Raw genomic sequence first — 21,472 nt, forward strand, 5'->3', positions numbered from 1 at the left:
ACATGCTCATTTAGATCCTGAAATAATATCATACATGACTTGTCTGGTCAAGGTGTTGTGACACACAAGACGTTTAAACAGGAAGATGACAGATGTAGGGAGGGAAACGGAAAGGGGCAGTTCCATTACTGTACAGCTCTACCACACCAAGAGCCTTCTTAGGTAGATACAAACTACTTGGTTGAGTAATGGAGGATTGAGCAGAGAAACTACAGCTGTGACAGTTGTGAATTTTGGCTTGACTGTCTCCCTCAGTTACCCTGGAATACAACCCAGAGATCTCCTTCAGGCTGAGGGAAGCAGGAACTGAAGCAGAAGAGACAAATATTCTTAAGACAAAAGCTCATTGATTTTGGGGGCTGCTACCAGCTTCACTGTAACTCAATTAACCACAAGGTAATGCAGCAACCTTAAAAAAAGATTAATCTAGTCCTGGTACAAGTCTTACATTTTAATGAGAATCTCTTCAAGAAAACCTTGTCTGGTAAAACCCAACAGACCTGTCTCCTTTTGTATCAACTGACAGGCATACCCCAAACCTTTCCCCGCCTCCCTGAGAAATATCTGAAAAGGGGGATTGAAATCTCTAACAGAGAAGCCGTTCACCCTAGGAGAGCTCAGCGTGACTTGTGACCATTCCTCGACCTGTCCCTTGGATTTGGTAAGAAGGTCTAACCGTGCCAAACGGAGCTCTGCTCCTTGCTGCATTCACCTGCAGAGGTGCCCACTAGTATTCACCAGCACCTCACTGAGATCCAAAATACCACCACTCTCCCTAAACAGAGAACATGAGATAGCCGTTACGCCGCTGATGACATTGTGATAACTTTGGGCAGAGGCTGACTTTTGCACAGTGGTTTTTCTAGAAGGCCTGCTAGTCTATCTTTAGCCTAAAGTCTCTAGTACCTTTTAGTACCTAAAGTCTATCTTTAAGATCAGCAAGTAACAGAGGGCCCAGTTCAGGAAGGTGAAATTTAAGTATGTCCTTATCTTTAAGCCCACAGAAAGCTCTGAGATTTAAATGCTTACTTAAATTTACACTCGTGCTGAAGTGCTATCCGTGCAGGAAGGGACTGAAGCATGTGCTTACGTACTCTTCTCCCTCCAAGTTTGAATGTCAGGCTGTCTTTGCAGGTAAGGGCACAGGAAGAAGACTTGGCATTACCTTCGGTTTTAATAAAGCACTTGTCCTTCCCTGAGCGTTCCAGATTTGAAGCCCCTGTACTTAACCTACTGTTTAACACTTCTCTTGTATCTTTCTTTCCACAGTATGTGGCATTTGCCTCCCTCTTCTTCATTCTGGTCTCCATCACGACCTTCTGCCTTGAGACCCACGAGAGATTTAACCCCATTGTGAACAAGACAGAAACTGAATTCATCGGGAATGACACCCAGGTGCGGCACTACAGGGAAGCAGAGACTGAGGCCTTTCTCACCTACATCGAAGGTGTCTGTGTGGTCTGGTTTACATTTGAGTTCTTGATGAGAGTCACTTTCTGCCCAAACAAGGTGGAATTTATCAAAAACTCTTTGAACATCATTGACTTTGTGGCCATACTGCCTTTCTATCTAGAGGTTGGACTCAGTGGCCTGTCTTCCAAAGCTGCTAAGGATGTCCTGGGCTTCCTCCGCGTAGTCCGTTTCGTGCGAATCCTGCGAATTTTCAAGCTGACCCGCCACTTTGTTGGGTTGCGGGTCTTGGGACACACTCTCCGTGCCAGCACAAACGAATTCTTGCTGCTCATCATATTTTTGGCATTGGGCGTCTTAATCTTTGCCACGATGATCTATTATGCCGAGAGAATAGGTGCTAAACCAAATGACCCTAGTGCCAGTGAACACACACACTTTAAAAATATCCCCATCGGCTTCTGGTGGGCTGTTGTCACCATGACGACCCTGGGCTACGGAGACATGTATCCTCAGACTTGGTCAGGCATGCTGGTGGGGGCCCTCTGTGCTCTTGCTGGTGTGCTGACCATTGCCATGCCTGTCCCTGTCATTGTGAACAATTTCGGAATGTATTACTCCTTAGCTATGGCTAAGCAGAAGCTACCAAAGAAAAAAAAGAAGCATATCCCGAGGCCACCCCAGCTGGGATCCCCCAATTATTGTAAATCTGTCGTAAACTCTCCACACCACAGTACTCAGAGCGACACTTGCCCACTGGCCCAAGAAGAAATTTTAGAAATTAACAGAGCAGGTAGGAAACCTCTTAGAGGAATGTCCATCTGACCTTTAATCTCCATCCCGCGTAGTGATTTCAGATACAGCCAGACTGCTTTCTTAGAGCAATGGGTAGCACATTTATCCATTCTAGTCCCACCATCACACAGTGAATAATATGTGTGAAGTCTAGGTTGCAGGGACAAATGGTACAGTGGAGGCTGATCAGCAAAAGTAAGGTAGAGAGCATGCTCTAGGAGCCCAAACTTTGGTCCTGGTAAGGGCATACAAGTCTCAAGATATTTTTAAGAGCTGTTACATCTAGTGGAAGAATTGGGAGAGTTCTACAGCTATGTTGCTGGACTGCGTAATGCATCTCAGAGGCTCCTGAGATCTGAACGCTTCACAGAGCAGAGTAGGAGCCAAGTACTCAGCAATTACAGAGTTTTTTGACAAAACAGGGCTGGAATTTGAACCAGCCAGATACTTGCTCATTTGTTCCCAATTGGGACCTTTCAGCTGTTTTAAATGGCAGATATTGTACATCTCATAAAAGAAACTAGGTGCCTAGTAAGTAGAAGGGACAACTATACCATCATGCATATTCATGAGACGATCCCGTCTCTTTCTGATGATTAACTGCAAAGTAGAACAACAGCTCAAATTCTTGACACTAATACAAAATGACTCACTCTGAGACAAGACTAGATGTAAGGATGTTTATACCATGGCATGCAAACCAATCTATTCTATATTCCACTAGAATTTAGCATTTAGAGCTATGAAGAGTTTTGAACTACAATTTCTAAAATATGCTCCTTTTGCAACTATGGGTTGGTGAGTTATAGCTCTTTCAACCTTCTGGCAGTAAAGGCTGACTGGAAAGGGTCTGACGGTCATTACTGGCAGGTTTGGCCTACACAGTGATTGCCTCATAATATGGTATTCTTATTTTTTTAATTATACTGATTCATGTCAGCAATAGGCGAAACCAGAGCAAAATTAATCATACTAATTCTACTGGGGGGGAGGGAAATACTAGTCACCATGGAATATATTATAATATTCCATGGCTAGTGGTTAATTATGGGAATATCTCAGTTTTATGAGAATCCTCATATAGCACATAAAATTACGGGGCTCCAGTTTGATTATTTCAACCCCATAATCTACCTCTACCTATGGAATATCACTATTTATTCTGTGGAGTCAGTACTTTCGAAGTAGATAACCATGTTGAAAACAAAGCCAACTCCGTTTTTGGCAGATGTTCCAGCCAAGTTGCATAGCAGACATCCTTCAGCCTATTCAAAATATTCCCACATATTGTATTAGATAGAACAGATTGCCAATCAAGTGATTTAGACTGACATCTAGTCAACAAGAGGTGTTTTGAAAGAGCTAGCATATACCTATGATGGTCTTGTGTTATCATTTTTTTACTTTGAAGAAAATTCTAATTTGTTACTCATCACAAGTGAAGTATTCTCTCTTCATCTCATAGCCATGCATGTCGATGTCATTGTGAGAGGCACAAAGAAAGTGAGACTTTCCTTTGTGTGCGACTTCACCAATGCCCGTGCTAATTTTGGAGGGGAAGAACTGGTGGGACCTTCTCTCTTCTTTCCTCTTCACTTCCTTACTCTTCTTCTTTCTTTTCCCTCCTGTGCAACTATGTAAAATCCATTTAGAAGGTAAAGAGCTTTCATTTTTTTGTTAAAGATTACTCCATTGCAACAGGCCAACCACAATTCACATGACTGATAGACTGTCTGTATCTTCTGCGCATAAGCGCATGGTTTTATCATCCATTCCCCTCAGGTTGCAAATGCTAATCACAAGTCACGTGCAAGCAGCAATCTTCCTCATAAGTAGATGTCTCTGTGGCATTACATATCAAGTGGGAAAGAGGGCGCTAACAAGACTGCATGTCTCCTACTGGGAGCAATATGCCAACTACCCAACTGTAATGTGCAAGAAATGCAAGACTTCTTGAGTACTTTAGCAGTCAGCTACAGAGTGACTTTCTTCTCAAAACTCCCTTGTTTTATAAATTTCCTTCCATTACATACCCTGGTCCTCTCAAGGAACTAGAGGACTAAGAACTCTACGAGTTCAATGCGATTCCACACTGGTATCCTGAGAATACGTGTAATTTTGGTTCAATGTGGAACTGTTTTGCCACCATCAGTGCTCTAAAACCAGCTGTTATTACAATATCCATGAAGTATTGATAGTAACAGCAACTTATCTATTTCTGCAATAATTAATTAAAAGAGACTATTTTTATATACATATAGAAGCATATATATTTTCAAAAGTAGCAAAGACACTTGTACTTCGGCTAATGAAATGGACTCAGTAACACTGTTACTGGAGATCTGTTTCTGATAATTATTATGCACCACTAGCAGCAAAAAATATTACCTGTAGCTCTTAGCTTCCTAACAGGGAAAGATCTATATGTGCGCAAGAGAAAAGCAGAAGATAGTAAATAAGGTCAGAACTTGAACTGTTAAAACTAGATCTTCATTGCCTTGGATATTGAGGTTCACTTATGCAATATGAAGCACTCATAGGCACTGACTTGTTCCTGAAACTATAACCTCCACATTATATGAAAACAGAGATTTGCAAGTAGTGAATGCTCTCTGTATAGTAAAATATTTGGATTAGTTAACACCAACCAATTGCAGACAACCAGCTGACGTTGTACTAGGAACTCAGAGCAGGTTCCTCAGACCTAATGTGTTTCTAAAATGATGCCCAAGTTGTTCAAGGTATATCCTGTAACTTTTAATTGTAAAGCTTCAGTGTGGTAGGTGATATAAGGTCATATGATGTACATCTAATATAAAAAACAGCCTGTCTAGGCTCATGAGTAAAGAATGTCACATGAAGTTACTTATTCCACATATTACATGGGGTGGAATCATTAAATGCCTAAAAAAAGAGTGATGAGTATGAAATAGTTCCACATATGCCTACCTCGCTGTAGCACTGTGCCCCCTTATTTACTGAATCAGCAGTTCACAGCTCTTCTAGGTCCCAGCCACAAACAGGGTCAACGCGGCTCTACAGAGAGCTCTGCACAGCCCCATCCCAGCGCCTCCTTGCAGGCTAAGCAGCGCTTTGCTCGCACGGACCTGCCAGCAGCAGAACTTTGCCCACAGGCTGCACAGCTGCTGCCAGTGATGCTGTAGTCATTTGGAGGAGAAGCAAAGATGTTTTGAATTGAAATTCTGCTACGTTTGAATTGAATTTTTAAATTAGCCACAACACTCTCAGCAGCATAGTCCTGGTACAATTTTCATCTGGCAGGAGGGTATCTTTAAATAACAGCACCTGATTTTGATTTGATAAAGCATTAAGGATGTCAGAGTTTGACTCTAGCACACCTCCCCTCACTGCAGCAACTCTTCCTGCTCTCCACCCCATCCGTTGCCGTCAGCAGGTGGGTGGGAGAGTGACACAAGGGGACGGGCGTCATTCCAGAGAGAGGATGGTGAAGCTACTCCTCCAGGCAGGCCTCCCCCACCAGCACTAAGAAAGCAGAGATCTGCCCTATACTAAAAATGTTCTCTAAGGACAATTCTGGTGACCATAAATTCTCAGGATACTGCTTATACAGTGCCTGGAGGAACTGGGCCCGCAATGATACAAAAGAGCAGATCCCACCTGACCAATTTGACTAAAACTCCTTGACCTGAGCTATTTCACAGACTAGAGAGGACCAGTTGTCTCCTCACTTAACATATGCATGCTAAGTCCTCACATCACCACATTGAACTATGAAGTTCATTATGCTGCAGTGTTGCCAGAAGGCCCCATTCAAGACAAGGGCTTCATTTTGCCATCGTCATATGAGACAACCCCCACCTTACAACCAAATATCTGGCAGCCTACGTAGACAACAAAGAGAAAATAGACGTAATCTCCAGTATTTCCATTTGACACATGGCTTAAATCAATAATTGACCAAGATCGCTTGAAAGATAGGTGGCAAAGCTATTAATTGAACATAACTAAATAAGCACCAATCATAACCACAGATCCCTGTATTGTAGTGTCTTTCATCTAAAGGTTTCTGAGTATTTCAGTCAGTAGCATAATTCATCATGCTGTATGAAAATCAAAAAGAAGCAAAACAAAAAGTTAGCCTAAACCACTTAAACTTAGCTCATTCTGCCCCAAACCACACTCTGCCCTGCAAGTACAAATAATTTATCTCAGTGCATGTGGCAACAAATTTTAAGGGGCAACCTTTTAAGGAAACCTCATAACATGCAAAACAAATCTTGAAAGCACCCAGCTTTGGGCTTTGTTATAAAAGTGTTACTCAGCTCTTTAGGCCCTGTCTTCGGTGAGCTGTGAACTTACCTCAAAACAGGTTGATTGCATGGTTATACCTTAAAGCAGCCACAGGATGAAGTAATCAATGTCATTTTCCAGTGCTGTAAAAGAAATTTAGAATAAGAATGGAATTCATAACTTCATTTGATGTCTATAGCACCCTCTGGTGCCACAGAGCAATGGTCTTAAGAATATACATATAATATACAATATGAGAGATAGGTTATTTTTATTTCTTGTTAAGAGATCTACCCCAAACTTTCATTGTTTCTGTACAAATATTTACAGAACCAGGGCACACAATGTTTATGTTGACTTTAATATGGCCAAAATAATAATTGCTCACATCTCTTTGATTCCCTCTGCATGCAGTTTCACTTAAGCTATTCTCTGAGGATAGAGCATCTTCATATAAATTTACTGTGCAACCAGGTTGGGCAACTTTTTCACAGTATGCTGATGGCAAAATTCTCTACTCATTGCATAGCTGAGAAATATGGAAGAAACATTATTAGATTCCAAGGGCCTAAGAGGGGAGGAAAAATACCCATGTCATTGCTAATTCCATTTTAGCTTTGGAATAACTTCTGTGGTTGTTTCACCTCCCTGCCCAAAAAAGGGTTTTCCAGTACCCACTCCTTGACAAGCCCAATGTCTGAACAGACAGAGCCACCCAAGTCTATCACTGACAGAGGGGAACTATATGGCTTTAATGACTCCCGCGTACTCTATGGTCACATGAACTGGAGCAAGCTGTACTATTAGCAACTTATTATTTCAATGCAATTTACTGATTTCTATTTAAAAATATAATGTAGAATTGCCTATTTCAGCTTTATCACTAATGCTTTCTGAAGGAGCTGATCTTTTCTTGAGACTATATTTTTCTTCCCTTCCGCCACAGTAAGCTAAATAACCTGTGTTCCTTGTGCAACACACCGTTTCTAACATCAGAAGTGTGCTGAGCACTCTAATTCCAGTGCCAATGCTCAGTGGGAACTGGGGACTCTTGGCAGTTCTTGCCACAGGCCTATTCTGCTGTCTGACATATAGCTCTACTGTGGAAACTTCCATGGCTTTTATGGAGAGCAAAGCAGCATTAAAGCCATCTATATGTAGTCACTGTGGTAATCCTTCAATCCACAGGGAAGAGAACTCTCTGATCAAATGCCTTTGAACATTTTTTAAAAAAAGCTATCTTCAGTGTCATAACAGCTTTGACCCCTTCTGTAAGATGGGCAGCAGACAGCGAAGCAACTGCAAAGGGCTTAATTCTGGTTGAGCTCAGAAGACTCTGATGTTTGTATACATTGGACATAAAACATTAAAAAGGCAGTGTAAAACGTAACAGGGAGATGTTTTTTCTTTCCTCCCTATACTTAGCCTTCCTAGCCTTTAAAACTCCAGAATTCACTACTGCTAATAGCAAATGTTAGCTTTTATAGAGAAATGAGGTAAGGACTACATCCCGATGTCACAGAAGATGGAGGCTGGGTCCTCTGGATCTAATGCAGAGACTGTAAAAATTCAAAATAAAAGGATTAAGGCTCAGTTTTTCCTCTGACTTAAGATGCATTTGCCTGAGGTCCCCTTTGTATTGAAAGAAGAGTTAGGCAGTCTCAGAGAATAATTTACACATCTATGATCTGAACTGCCCTCTAGAGGTGGCTATCTCCATAACTGACCTAAGGTGGCTGCAGCTCTAACTTCAGGTGCTCAGTTAAGTGCCTGCAGTTAGGTGGGAGGAATCTGGATCTGTTCTCCCCATGCGGCATTTCTACAATCTCATAACTGTGGATCACACACAAAGCAAAATTTATAACTTACACAATGCAATATTTTGTTGTACAATTATTCATCTGTGATTTCCTGCAGAGATACTAATCAGTGGGTGTCACTTGTACTACGGTGCTTATTTAATTTAGAATTTGAGTATAAATAACATCCTCTATTCCAAGTCATCTGAAAGCAAAAAGGAGGAGCTATGTGTTCAAGCACGGAGCTTTGGGTTTCCTGCTTGTTGGTCCACATCCATGCCAGGTCCACACTGGCTGAAGAGTTTTGCCACCCAGTGACTGAAATTAAAAGGTGCAGTAACCATAGCCGAGTCTGTAATGAGGAAGATCTAGAAAAAGCCCCAGAGAAGTGCAGCAGTATGATCAAGCATTGAACGAGGAAGTAAAAAGAGCCCCTTTTAGCTCTGGACTGGCTTCTGCCTGTCTATTAGCAGAGGAGTGTGGGGAAGTTACTTTAGCATTATTGCTCTTCTTCTGTTGGTCTCACAGAAGACACCTAGGCACTGCTCCCTGGCACTATAGGGGACATCAAAAAGGATCTCCCTACACAGCTGCCTGTGGTCTGGCCACTGCCAGGGATGTTCATATGGAGAGACAGAACCATACTGAGCTGAAAAACAATCACAGGACTAAATAATAAATCTTAGAACTTTAATAACTCTAAGAGCCTTAATAACTCAATGAGCACAAGAGGATTATAGCACTTTTAGCGATGGGAAAACACAGATACTAACGCATTTCCTGCCAAATAAGCCCAGGTTGTGCTAATCCTTCAATACAAGACAGATGTAAATACAGTAAATCCTCTTTCTCAAGCACCCTTTTGCAGGTATGTGCTTGCCACTGCAGTTCCAGTGCTATCCAGTGCAGAACGCATTCCCGGGATATAAAAGAGGTAGTCTTGGCACCCCTCCATGTGATTCACTCCCTTCCGCAGGAGAGAGTATGACTGGTCTTTGCAGAACAGAAACAACAGAAGGCAGCTCTGTGTAAGAAGTACAGCTCTGCTACAATCACACTAGAGAGACAGGACTATTTACTCCTTACCACAAAAAAACAGGGACAAAAGATGGTTCTGGGATGTGAAGTCCCAGTCCTGTGCCCAGTCCAATAGCTTGTATCCCTCTCACTCTGTACTTGATGGAAATTTTCTTCAAGCTTTTTGTCTATTTGCTTGTCAACTTATAAGCACAAAGCTGAAATAACCAGCAATCCACCATTCCTGCTCTCTCTGCTGTTTGTATTCATCCATGCTCCATATCTCAGACACATTTCATACTGTACAGATCATCATATCGTATTCTTCAGTCAGCTTGGTACTATAAGGCAGCCTAAAACTCACCTGACTGCACTTCTCTGCAACCTCTACCTGACCTGTCAGTGACCCACTGCACTCTACAGAGTCTGATGTTAAGGAGACCCTCAGAAGTACAGGACTGGTGCAAGTGAAATCCCCGAATTGTCAGGACACAACTAGGAAGGATCTTCCATAGCTCTTTGCAATGCACCACTTCCAGGAGCACCATTTCTCAGCACTGCATTAAGCATATATCCAATAATACCTGTGCACGGCAGGGTACACTGGATCTGCTTACCTAGAGCTCCTGTGTCTGCTCCGGTCGTGCCAGTAGCTAGGCAGCCAACATACCGTCACCTCACTTCAAGGAGTAGTGCCTCACAAGGTGATATTCTCTGGGAGTGACGCCACAATGTTGGCCGGTTAGCACTGAGAGGTGGTCCCCGCGCCACCGGAGTGCCTCTCCTGGGGGACACGGCTTCCTGGAGGGACCAGGTCAACATGGTGGTGAGTACATGTTGAAGAGGTAGGTTGGGTCGGAAGGCCTCTGCGTATTCCTGTAGCGTACTAAGCTCTGCTCTCGTTTGTGCCACTGTAAAGTCCGTCAGTGTGATATCTACTCAAAAGAGCTTCATAACAGCTTTCAAAATATGCAGTAATTATGAAAATTAGGGAACTTTAATAAAGATACCTAGAACTAACAGATTTTTTTATTCTAATGGCCTTAGAATATTGGGGTAACTAAAATTAACTGAGTTGTTATATAGGAATCTATTAATTCTTTTACATGTTCTTCACATTTTCTCTCTTTTTCTCTCTCTCTCTTTCACTCTGTTTGTTAACATTTACTTGTTTTTACTGTACGTTGCTTGCAGCTTGTGTATGTTACAGACTGTCATATTTTATTCTGTGAAGTTTTTCTCCAATTCCCATCAACCTGAGCTCCATATTGGGCAGCCGAGGAGATTACAATACAGTTCTTTAATGCAAAAGAACAAGGAATGTCACAGACTATAGGTAACTTCATTGAGGTTGTGACACAAAACCTGATGCAAGGTATTAATGCAAAGAGTAAGTACCTGGTATGACAACAGAACTACTTAGTTAAATTACTACTTTTTTTTTTTCCAGATAGTCTGCATGGGAAAAATTAATTTTCATTGCTCGCCAGCAGAAAAATTCCCAAGCCTACCAATTTAGGATTTTTTTTCCACTACCATTTTGAACACCAGTGATACCCATGTTGACATATCATAACTCATTTTCAAAGGCTTAAGCCCATATTCTCTATGTTGCATTTCTCTAAGCTATATTTCCTTCCATACTCTCCAAACCATAATTTCATCATTTCATCATCCTTTGTCTGTGGTTTAATACATCTTCTCCACAATTCTCTTCCTAATTTAATATAGTTATATCCCTTTCACTCTAAGGACCTGATTTAAGAACAACAAAAATGAGCCCTTGCCCATGGGATCCGCATTTCTTAATGCTGCATGAGGCTCTGGAGCCCATAAAAATTGATTTCTGTAGCCTAAGATGATCTGGCACGGAAGCATAATCATTATTTTGCAGAATCGGGTCTTGATTGAAGTATTTTGTTACAATCTCCCCCAATTACCTAAACACTACTCTGAAAGAATGATAAAAAAACCAGCTTATAGATTTTCTTTGTTAATTTTCTACAGGGACAGTACGAAGTTTATTGTTTCTAATCTTATTCTTAATCACTAGTGAATTCTATGTTAATTCAGAAATCGCTACTACCACAGGCAAACTCAAGAAAAGCTTATTTTTCTCAGTCTGCAGTTCCTATGCCTCCCAATTCTCTGTTATACTCTGAGCCTCCCATAACCCAGTGGAGAAGCACAGCAGAGCGCAGATGGAGCCCAGTATAAAAAGCGATTTATACTGATGCAGTTGATGACTGGCCAATGAATATCAACGGGCAGCAAACACTATCCAGGAAACCAAAACAGAAATAACCTGATAATAGGAATGAAATTTGAATTCAAGAGACTCAAAAGAATGGGGAATTGAGTTCTAAATACTGCATTTCCACACATGATCTTGGAGAGAAATTGGGGGATATAAAGTCATTGGGGATTTTCAGATGCTGAGCAGCTCTTAACACTTCCACAGACTCAGGTAAACGTCCTTGGACTCATACCTTTTACCTACATTATGGTCATTTGCTCAGCACAGGAAGTAGCAGGCAAACATGATGCTGCAAAAGCAGGAGGCAAATGGGAATGCACAATCTTTCATTTTCCCTACAGTAAAGATGGCTAGGAAATTCTCTGTCCTCCATGAGAAACTACGTCAGCCTCAGGGCTGCTCCACCTCCCACTCTCCAGACTATAACCTCATAGCTGAAAAAGGCTAGAGCACAGCAGTCCTCCACCCTCATCTTGGCCATGCCATCCTTGTCCCTGTGTCATGCTATCACTAGCCTGAGAGACAGGGAAAACTGTCATACCAAGACAGTTTCTTGTCGCAAGCATCGCAGAACACAGTTAATGTCTGCCACGTTAGTAGTTCTTTTATATCACCAGAAAAGTGCAAAAGGTCCACAAAACAGAAGAGTTATTAACTCACTAAGTGGACAATGTAGCATTACTTTCTTCAGGGACTCCAGCTGGATTAAAGGTCTCTGCTGAGACCAGATCCTTCTTCAGGAGACACTTTGGGCAGCTACTAAATCCTAGGAGCCATGCAGCGTGACAGGGCTGAAAATGGGCAAACACCTCCCCAAGCCATGAAATGAAATCCAACAGCACTCTCTTACTGTTGGGAGCAGGACTATTCGCAAACTGTAGTAACAGCAGTCCCAGGACTGGGATTATGGCTGTAAGAGCACAGCTGCAGCCTAGTCAAGGTGTGGGTCCATCTTTAGGTGTACAAGGGCTAGTAGCTTGGAATGTAATTTTGGTCAAAAAAGGCCCCCCAGTAGAAAGGTCTTCATCCTCCAAACAACTTTCTCTCTCAGTTCTGGCCCTGTTCTGCACTTGGCTGCTCCTACCTCCTTCCTGCTCCTCAACCCCTTCCCTTGGGATGGCAGTAGAGACCCTTCAAGTCTCCTGAGTCTTTATGGGATGGCAAATGGCTGCTCAGGGAAGTTGTAGGTGCTCAGCCTTGAGTCCTACAGAATCCAAGGCCAAGAGTCCTTGCCTCTCTCAATCCTTAAACAAGGGCTTCTAGGAGGGAAACAGTCTGTTTCCTCCTGGAAGAGATTTCCAATGACCTAAAGGGATTAAAGGAATCAGCCTGATGTCTCCCAATTGCTGTGTTTCTGATCTAGGGCTGAGAAGACTCTATGCTCTTTAGCACAATACCAAGGAATTTGGCTTTGTTCATGCAACCAGGCACTGAGAAAGAGAACCTGCAAATCCCACAGGTAAATCTGCATGGATACCAAGCTGTGACTTAGGGGGTTTCTCTCAGCCCTGTTTCAGTCAAAGTGGTCATGACCTACAAAAGTTCCTATAAGGACTAGAAAAGGCATTGGATTTCCAATCTTATAAGGACTGGAAAAAGCTCACCCTGAGTGCCTTTCTACTCATCCATTCTTTGGGCAAGTGGCCACCTTGTAGCTCTGTAGATATGTGGGAGTCAAAGGAGGGGAGCAACAAGCACAAGGGGAAGCAGTGTGAGTGGGGAGTCCCCTGGCCCCCACACAATTTCTGAAGACATCTAAGGTAAGAAGGGTAGACCAAGAACACATCTTTTGGCAGCTTTGGAGAATGGTGCTGTATGCTAAGGTAAAGGGGACTGGGGTGGCTTTCCCACTGCAGGAATCACCTCTGTACATGTGCCACACTTGCAAGCATAGATTGAGGTCCATGAATATATCATACGTGGAAGTCCATCAGTAGTCTGAACTTCAGATCCAGTTCAAATAGGTGGAGATTCAGTACTGATGTTTACATGGCTCTAGCTAAAGTCAAAACCAGCAGCACTGGTAAAGTCACTATGACAGTCTGCAATAACTTGTTTCTAATTTGTGCTATGATAAAAGAGATGCATGGGCATGGACAGTCTCCCCTGTGCTTCTCTACAACATGCAGAGTATGTCAATGCAAAATCTAGTAGTTCTCCTGAGGTTTTATCAGAATCCCCCCATTCTGAAATTCCGTGTTTGCTTCAAAACACTTGGGGCGTTTAATAGCACTTTTCTGGAAAAGGAGGTGGAGGAAACAGGGAGGAGGAAGAAAAAAATGGAAATAATGCAAGTGAGGTAGTTGTGAAACAAACTACTCACCTAGGAGACCTGCTGAATACTTTTTTCAGCCTCTCAGCCAAATCTCTGCAGGTGAATGTTTAAAGCTGGTGCAGTTAACTAGGTATTCACAGATACAATGATTATGGAGATAAGATGCCCTGCTGGGAGTCAGAAGATTGCTCTTGTAAATAACCTCTTACATAGCGGTGGGCAAGTCACTTCACTGCATGGTAGTTTTATCTATCTGTAAAACAGAAATGATAACATTGCGTTTTCTGTGTGAATCAGTTTGCCATCTAAAGAAGAAAAATACTGCATAAGCCTAATTCAGATGCTGGGAACAGGGAGGAAAAAACTCCTGTAAGTTCAGTAGGCCAGAACTGAGGCTTAGAAGAGTTAAGGACCTAGAAGAAGTAGTCAGTGTGGCTAGACTAGTAGTCATCAGAGAGTAACGCTTTCAGCTGTTTTGCTTTATCTGGGGTTCTTCCAAAACCAAGGCAAATCTCAGAAAAAGCAAACATGCAAATTGCAACTTAAGAAACCAACATAAATAACACCAGTTCACTCCATCTTTAGACTTGCATTCCTGAAATTGTTCAACACGCACACTTGCTAATGAAAGTAACGGGAACTTCTCACTGTTAACTGATGACACCAGATTTTTTTTTTCCCCCTAAACAGACTAATCACATGTTAAATGTGATGCGATTGCTGAGTTCCATCGTCACAGAACTAGGTGCTGCAGACAGCAATTCTTAAATATCTGGCAAAATTGTCATCGCTGAAAGGCGTTACTGTCCCCAGTGTGATCCCTAGGGCATGGCCCATGCCTACAATATAATGCCCTGCTGTTCATATCTTGGAGGGTATATGCAGAGAAGAATATGCAACAGATACTGGCAGCACACTTCAGCGATTCATCTGTAATTCCCCATCCCTATTTACTCTCTTCTGTTTCTTCTGAACAAAAATAAAATAATGAAGTTGCAGATTTCCAACAACAAGCACAGAGAAACTCAGTAGTGCTAAGGGACCCTGAGGAGGCTACTAGAGCAAGCTTCCGCTGAAATTACTAGGGATGTAGAATACAATTTTAGAAATCAGCTCTAAGGTGGTCAACCTTCTTGCTGTTCATGCACAGGGGAGGCCGCGAGCTGCTCCCAAAAGGACGGACCACTCTTATTAGTGAGCAGCTGGACCCGGACCACTCTGCTCAAAGGTGCTTGGAGCCCCATGGGTGGACCAGGGCTGCTTCCTTTGCAAGCGCTGTTTTGCAAACCCAAGCTGAGGTGCAGCAGTGGGAGTTGCTCAGATTTTGGTGCAGAGCTGTGCTAACACAGCTGTCTCCCTCATTTCAGGATCAGAGCTGCCAACTTGTAGAAGCAGAAGCTTAGGAAGAAGCACAGTTCTTTGCTTATCCCTGTAAGGACAGCAGCTCCCCCTGAACGTAGTTATGTGATTTTGAAATCAACAGCTCAGTACCTGCAATGTCATGGTTACTATGGCAGCCAGGTCAGGTTTTGTGCAAAGAGTAATATTAAATAGCACTACAGGGGTATTCTGAACAGAAAGGAATTGCAACTTACTGCAACCTTAAAACTTTAGAATCCAGTTCAAATTAGTGTCTACAAACATTAAAATGCACCTATCGCTTTTGCCAGTTTAAACGTACTGAGAGACCTAATTAGTCCATTGCTTGCAAAACAAAACATCACTACCTTCCTTTTGGGGGAAATAAATTGACTAATACTGCATAGAGAAGAAAGGAGCCAGAGGTGAGATATTTGCAAAAAAGGCTGTTTATGTAGTGACAAGCCAGTACCATCTAAATCAAAGAGGAAACAGGGCACAGAGTGCAATTGCTGGTGCACGAGAAGATGCATGGTGTGTGTCATATACATCTGTATGCATGCGTGCACGCATGCGCAAAACAAAAAATGTAATTTGAAAAGTCTTCAGCCTCCTATTCATTCATCATATCCATCTGAAACCAGAGGACCAAAACTATCTCTCTGAACTGTCCCTGTTGTATTTTCTCTTTTGGGCTTGTTTTATTACTTGGCTTCAAATCTATTGACAACTAAATGACAGCATCGTGTAGAGTTCAGATTAAGCTAGTATGCAAATCTGGAAGAGGCACTGAATTAAGTTTATCCACTGACTCTGTCTTTCCTAAAAGGCCTGTAGGATCACCCACAGATTTTGCCTTGCGGTGTCTAGGTAATAAGCATTGTGCAACCGAGGAGCAGGATGCTGCCAATAGCACTCAATTAACATATCTTAGTATTAATGAAAATTCAGGAAGCACACTTTGACTGTTTTTTCTCTCTTCAGCCAAAATACTCATATTGAGCTGTGCCATATTTCGAGTATATTCTCAATATACTAATTTGCACTTTAAAACATTAAAAATAATTAGCATTTAAGTTGTTTTATAAACGTGAAGCAAGTCACACAGAGAAAACATACTATTCGCAGTCTATCCTCATGGGAATGCGTGGAGTAAAAGGGCAAATCTGACAACTTGTTTTCATTATTTACAGTCAAGAGTAAATTTTACTCTGTTCATTTTCCAAATTCATGGCCTGTTGTATTGTTTTCCATATGTAGTGTCCTGTGCTGGCATTGCAAATACTGTATGTGTTTCCAAGGAGAACATCAGAAAATGGATTTCTTGCTTTCAAATCCATATTCTGCTGTCGTATTTCCATACATAACGTACTCTGTGTGTCTAAAACACGTACAGCCATTCTGCACAACTGGTACCAGAAACAATATAAAACAACCTGGGTAAATTTGGGGAGGGGAAGAGCAGGAATTTTCCCCTCGGTAACCTCCCACAAAGATATAAATCAGCACAAATAGAATATACTCAAATACTAAACCACAACTCACAGTCAACTGCCTCTCCAAAGCTCTGAGCGACAGTAGGCTTCATGGCAAACAGGTCATTCATACTCCATCTGACGTCATGCAAAAACATGATCCGACTTCTAACCGCGGTCTTCTGCTCGCAGGACTAGGAACCAATGCACACCCGTTTCCGAAACTGCCCCTCAGTGTGGAAGTACAGGCGGCTGCTGTTACACCTAACGCGATCGCATTTTGTTTCTCCTCCCACTTAACAGCCTTTATTTTATTTTAGTGCAGTGCCCATGAACGCAGTGTCTAGGACAGACGTACTACCTTTTGTAGAGTCGCGGTAGAAGTCGTTAGCTGTGAACCCTTAATTTGCAGCGGGAACGCTAATAAACAGTGCATAGTGTTTCAATAGCCTTCTGCTTATATGTTTGAAGATTCGAAACTGAATGGTGAGGTGGCCAAGGCGGCGCTGGCAAACGAAGACTGTCCCCACATAGACCAGGCTATTACGCCTGATGAGGGCCTGCCCTTTACCCGCTCTGGCACTCGGGAGAGATATGGACCCTGCTTCCTCTTATCAACCGGGGAATATCCCTGCCCGCCTGATGGAGGAATAAGAAAGGGTATGTAGCTGGGGTCCTCTAACCACATAGTTAGCAACCTTTTTAAAGAAATGAGAGAAAGTCAGCTGTAGCTGTAGCACGCAATAGTGCGCTTGTTGTAGAGATGCACGTTTGGGCTGGAAACCACCACCTGATGTCTGCATTTGGAGTTTCTAACCTATTTCTTTCAGAAAAAAAAGCCTGAGGAGCTGTAACTACCCCATACAGCTATGCTAGGCAGTTGAGTCTTCCACCCCAGCTAGTGCAGTGAGCTTCAGCAAAAAACGCTCTACAATGTCCTTAAACTAGTCTGTCCTCCAAGGAGAGGCCAATTAATATTTGATAGCAATGAAGGCTTCCCTCTTGGAAAGCTCACAGACTTCACCACACTGAAGAGCAGAGAGTTGGAGATGGCAGACAACAAAATAGAAACGCAAAAGGGAAATATCCTCGAGAAATACAGAACGATTATTCGACCACCCTAACAGAGCTCTAAAACAAAACATTTGGATATTCATAGCTGTTTAGTTCATCAGAGGAAGAGAAGCACACAAGAACATCTGTTAGCACAGGTGTCTTACAATTAGAAAACAACCCATCTAAAATCAGTTTCCTTTCATAAATGAATCATTACTAGTTGGTTTTTCAGACTTCTGACAGCTACAGATCTGTCAGAAACAACTGCCTTTTACTTTGATAATGATCAGAATCATCTATCTTGCAAACAGAAATCAAATGAAATTAAGAACCCCTTCCCTTAAGACAGGCTAAGCTTTGTTTAAATAATTTAACATGAGGAAACCGTACAAAATTAGAACTATATATATGCACATAAAAATTGATAAAGAATGGGGAAATTAGAAAAGAAATATATATCTTCAAATCAGTGTTTATCACTGGTGCACTGTATATAGTATACGATATAGTCAATATTTTAAAACTCAAAAATTGTATGATGTAACCATACGCTGAGTATGGAGAATAGAATTCCCATTTGCCATTGTATGATGGGCAATAGTTATAGTAAATGCCAGTTTCAGATAGTGTATGTATTTATAAGTTTAAAGCTTATCATCAACAAAAATATAGTTGGACCACAACACTTTCATATGAAAGTATATCTTCTAAAATTTACCTTTGTAGCAAAGTGTTTTACTTGATTCTGTATCGGATAAGCATTGGCCACGTTCATTCAGCCCGGGCGAGTGTGGGTGGTTCCAGTGGATCAGGTGAACACTCCAAATGGCACATCCTTGGGGATGAGGAATGTATGGTTTTCACGATGCACTGCAACTGCCTCTCGTTACTGGATGAAACAGAGGCTGGTTGGCTAAAGAGTAATATACGTCAGCATATTGTTGGCCTGTTTGAAACACGTTGAGAGCATCTTAATTGTTGTTCCAACAGAATTTCATCCATAGTTTGTGCAACTCTCTGTACACTTGCTGAGCTGTTTATGTGCATGTCTGAAAAAGAAGGGGAGGGGGAGGGAAACTGAATGCATGCAGTTTTGTTTTTCTCTCTTTTTTTTTTTTTTTTAAGCTGAGTACAAAGGAGTAGTATCTCTGTAGCAACAGAATAAATTCCATGGATGTTGCTGCCTTTTTTGTTCCTCTTTTTTTTTCCTCCTCCTCCTTTTTTCTTTTTAAAGCTACCAGAAACCTTAATTTTGCCTGAGGTCAAAATGCATGAAGTGACAGGGCAGAGGTATAAGTGAGCGTATGATAGAGACATGGAAAATCCCTCCCACTGACTTTTTTTTTCTAGGATACTACCATGTTGCTGCCTGTAGGATCAGTTATACAGCCTGACCATCCTTGAGAAACAATAATGATTTTTTTGTTGTTTTAAACTTCTTTACTTCAATGGCCTTCTAAACCATGTTGCAAGCGATACTACTCTCAGCATGTCTGTGCATGCAAATGCTATCGAACTGGCTACAATGTTGACCTCATTCTTAGTCCATTCTGTCATTGATCCAATGCTGTACTTTGCATTTTTCTTTTAAATGAAGGTTACGAAATGTCACGGAGCCTTAACAGCATAGCTGGCATAAGTGGAAAAGCGATAGGATTATCCTCAGTGTCTGCGCCCTACAGCTCTCCTAGTCCAGTGAGACGTTCTTGGTCTCCCATCCCATCTATTTTGTAGCATGGATCAGTAGCAGAGAATGGTCTAAAAAGCTTTATTTTCAATTAGCCTATGCTATGTTGCATATAATCCAGGTGACTAAGTCTGAAGATGCAATGTCTCACGGTAGCACCTGCTGGGAACGGTGTTACTATTGACACTAGGTGACAACACTCCTAAATAGCATCCAGATGACAACAGGCAGGCATTTCCATAGCACTGGTGGGCTATACGTGCTGCATGGTATCAGTACATAGGACGAAGGGTAGATGCACCAGATAGTTTCTCTCCTGGTGCAACATGCTAGTATATGCTTATTTTGGCTAATGGTGGATCTACTGGCTCTGTATGGAATGGGTTAGGCATTTAGTCAATGCTGAAACATGCCAACGATGGAAGATTTTGCTTTTCTCAGGATATTTTTGAGCCATAGGAACCCTGCAGGAGTTTGAGCAAAGAAGCACAGTAGGATGAAACTTTGCATGGGCGCCTATTTTAAGCTGAAAGCAATACTCAGACACACTGTAGAGAGGTCTCAGTCTGGCTGACTGCATGGAAAAAAAATCCTGTTGAAGAAGAATATGGCTGCCTCTGCATGTAGCTATTTCACCTTTTCCTCCTTCCTTTAAAACTAAGATGCCAAGCTTGATGTGAAAAGCACAGGGAAGAAGCTCAAGTACTGATTGTATTCTTTACATGCAGATCTTTGCAAAGAAAGTCCAGTCATTGCTAAATATATGCCAACAGAGGCAGTCAGAGTGACCTGACAAGGCGAGATGGAGATGAACATTGATGGCTAATAAACATCTGTGTGGAACTGTGCAGGCATAGAAGACCTTCTCATTTGGACAAAGTAAACTCGCTCCATGCAGGTTTTATGGATGATTGCTCGTGGTTTTGGAGTTGTACTAGAGATGCAGGCTTTTTCTACGGCCAAAATGTAACAAAACTGTAGAAGATCTTTTTTTTTTTAATCTATTTTTTGTTCCATAGCATGAATTGCATGAAGACAAAAATTAAAAAACAAAAAACAAGAAACACTGCAAATGTATGATTAACCTTAAGGAGAAAAAAAAAGCAAAGTTATATATTTTCTTTCAAAGCTCTTTACTTTTACATACGTTGTTGTAGCCAAAATGTAAAACATGATAAAACTGTACATTTCTTTGCTATGGATCGCTTCTTTTTGTATACAAGATACAGAGTAATGGTTTTAAAAAAGTGCAATCAGGCAGTCATCGGTCATATTGACCACGCCTTCACAGTTCATCACACCGACATGGAAATCAAGAACTTTTAATCCAACTAGAAGTGTATAAAAATAAGAAACTTTTTCCTGTCTGTTTTTGTTGGCATGCTTGTGACACATGGGACCTTCCTTCGGACCTGACAGTAACAGCTGGTCTAGATTTAATTTTCCAGCTCTGGTTATGTTGTATTTTATTGATGTATAGATCCAACGTAAAGACCCTTCATAAATTGTTCATATTAAGTAATCAGTATGAATTTTAACAAAAAAGTGTTATTTTAAAACTGGGACTTATAGTGCAAAAATCAGGAAAATACTCAAGTATAAAATTGTCTCAAAGTTTAAGAAACAAGACAACAGCACTGTATGCAATTTAGTACTTCTGAGTAAAATGCATGCACAATGTTATGCAAAACAATTCTAGCATGAAATAAATTTTGTATCATGGTTTCAGTGCCTGCTGTATAGTGTAAAGGGGAATCCTTTTCTGAAGCGATCAGGGGTTTCCAGAGACTTGCTTCTAAAATCTTGAATAAATACAGTGTTCTCAACAGAAATGTAGGAGAAAAGCTTGGTATTGCTGTGGTTCTACAATGCTAATTTTGGTTAGTAGATAATAAATGAAGCCTGCAAACACTTGATACAACCAATGTCTGAAGAATTCACACCATTAGTAATTTTATAAGGGAAGGTAAAAAAGCCTATAATTATCTAGGTATCTTCCCTTTCCCTCCCCACCAATAATAAAAGTTTGTCTTTTTAGCTGATGAAATGAATTCAGTTTTTCTTACTTCT

At 41.5% G+C, this 21,472-nt stretch overlaps 1 protein-coding gene across 7 annotated transcripts in view; it reads left to right on the top strand.

The window, feature by feature from the left end:
- The window catches only part of KCNC1 (potassium voltage-gated channel subfamily C member 1), a 107,910-nt gene extending 86,783 nt beyond the window's left edge, over nt 1-21,127 (top strand). The window contains exons 2-4 of one of the 7 annotated variants that reach the window (XR_003258062.2): nt 1,270-2,203; nt 12,914-13,009; nt 20,131-21,127. Coding sequence is in view for 4 of the 7 variants with exons in the window: in XM_026092793.2 (XP_025948578.1) it covers nt 1,270-2,203; nt 17,131-17,319; nt 19,313-19,449 (1,260 nt within the window). In the remaining 3 variants the exon portion in view is untranslated. Of the gene's footprint in view, nt 1-1,269; nt 13,010-17,130; nt 17,320-19,312 lie in introns of all 7 variants that reach the window. The other 6 variants (XR_010389520.1, XM_026092793.2, XM_026092790.2 and 3 more) reach the window with 6 other exon arrangements.
- The last annotated feature ends 345 nt before the right edge of the window (nt 21,128-21,472 follow it).

Source organism: Dromaius novaehollandiae, chromosome 5 (genome assembly GCF_036370855.1).
Source record: "Dromaius novaehollandiae isolate bDroNov1 chromosome 5, bDroNov1.hap1, whole genome shotgun sequence".
NCBI classification, from domain to species: domain Eukaryota; kingdom Metazoa; phylum Chordata; class Aves; order Casuariiformes; family Dromaiidae; genus Dromaius; species Dromaius novaehollandiae.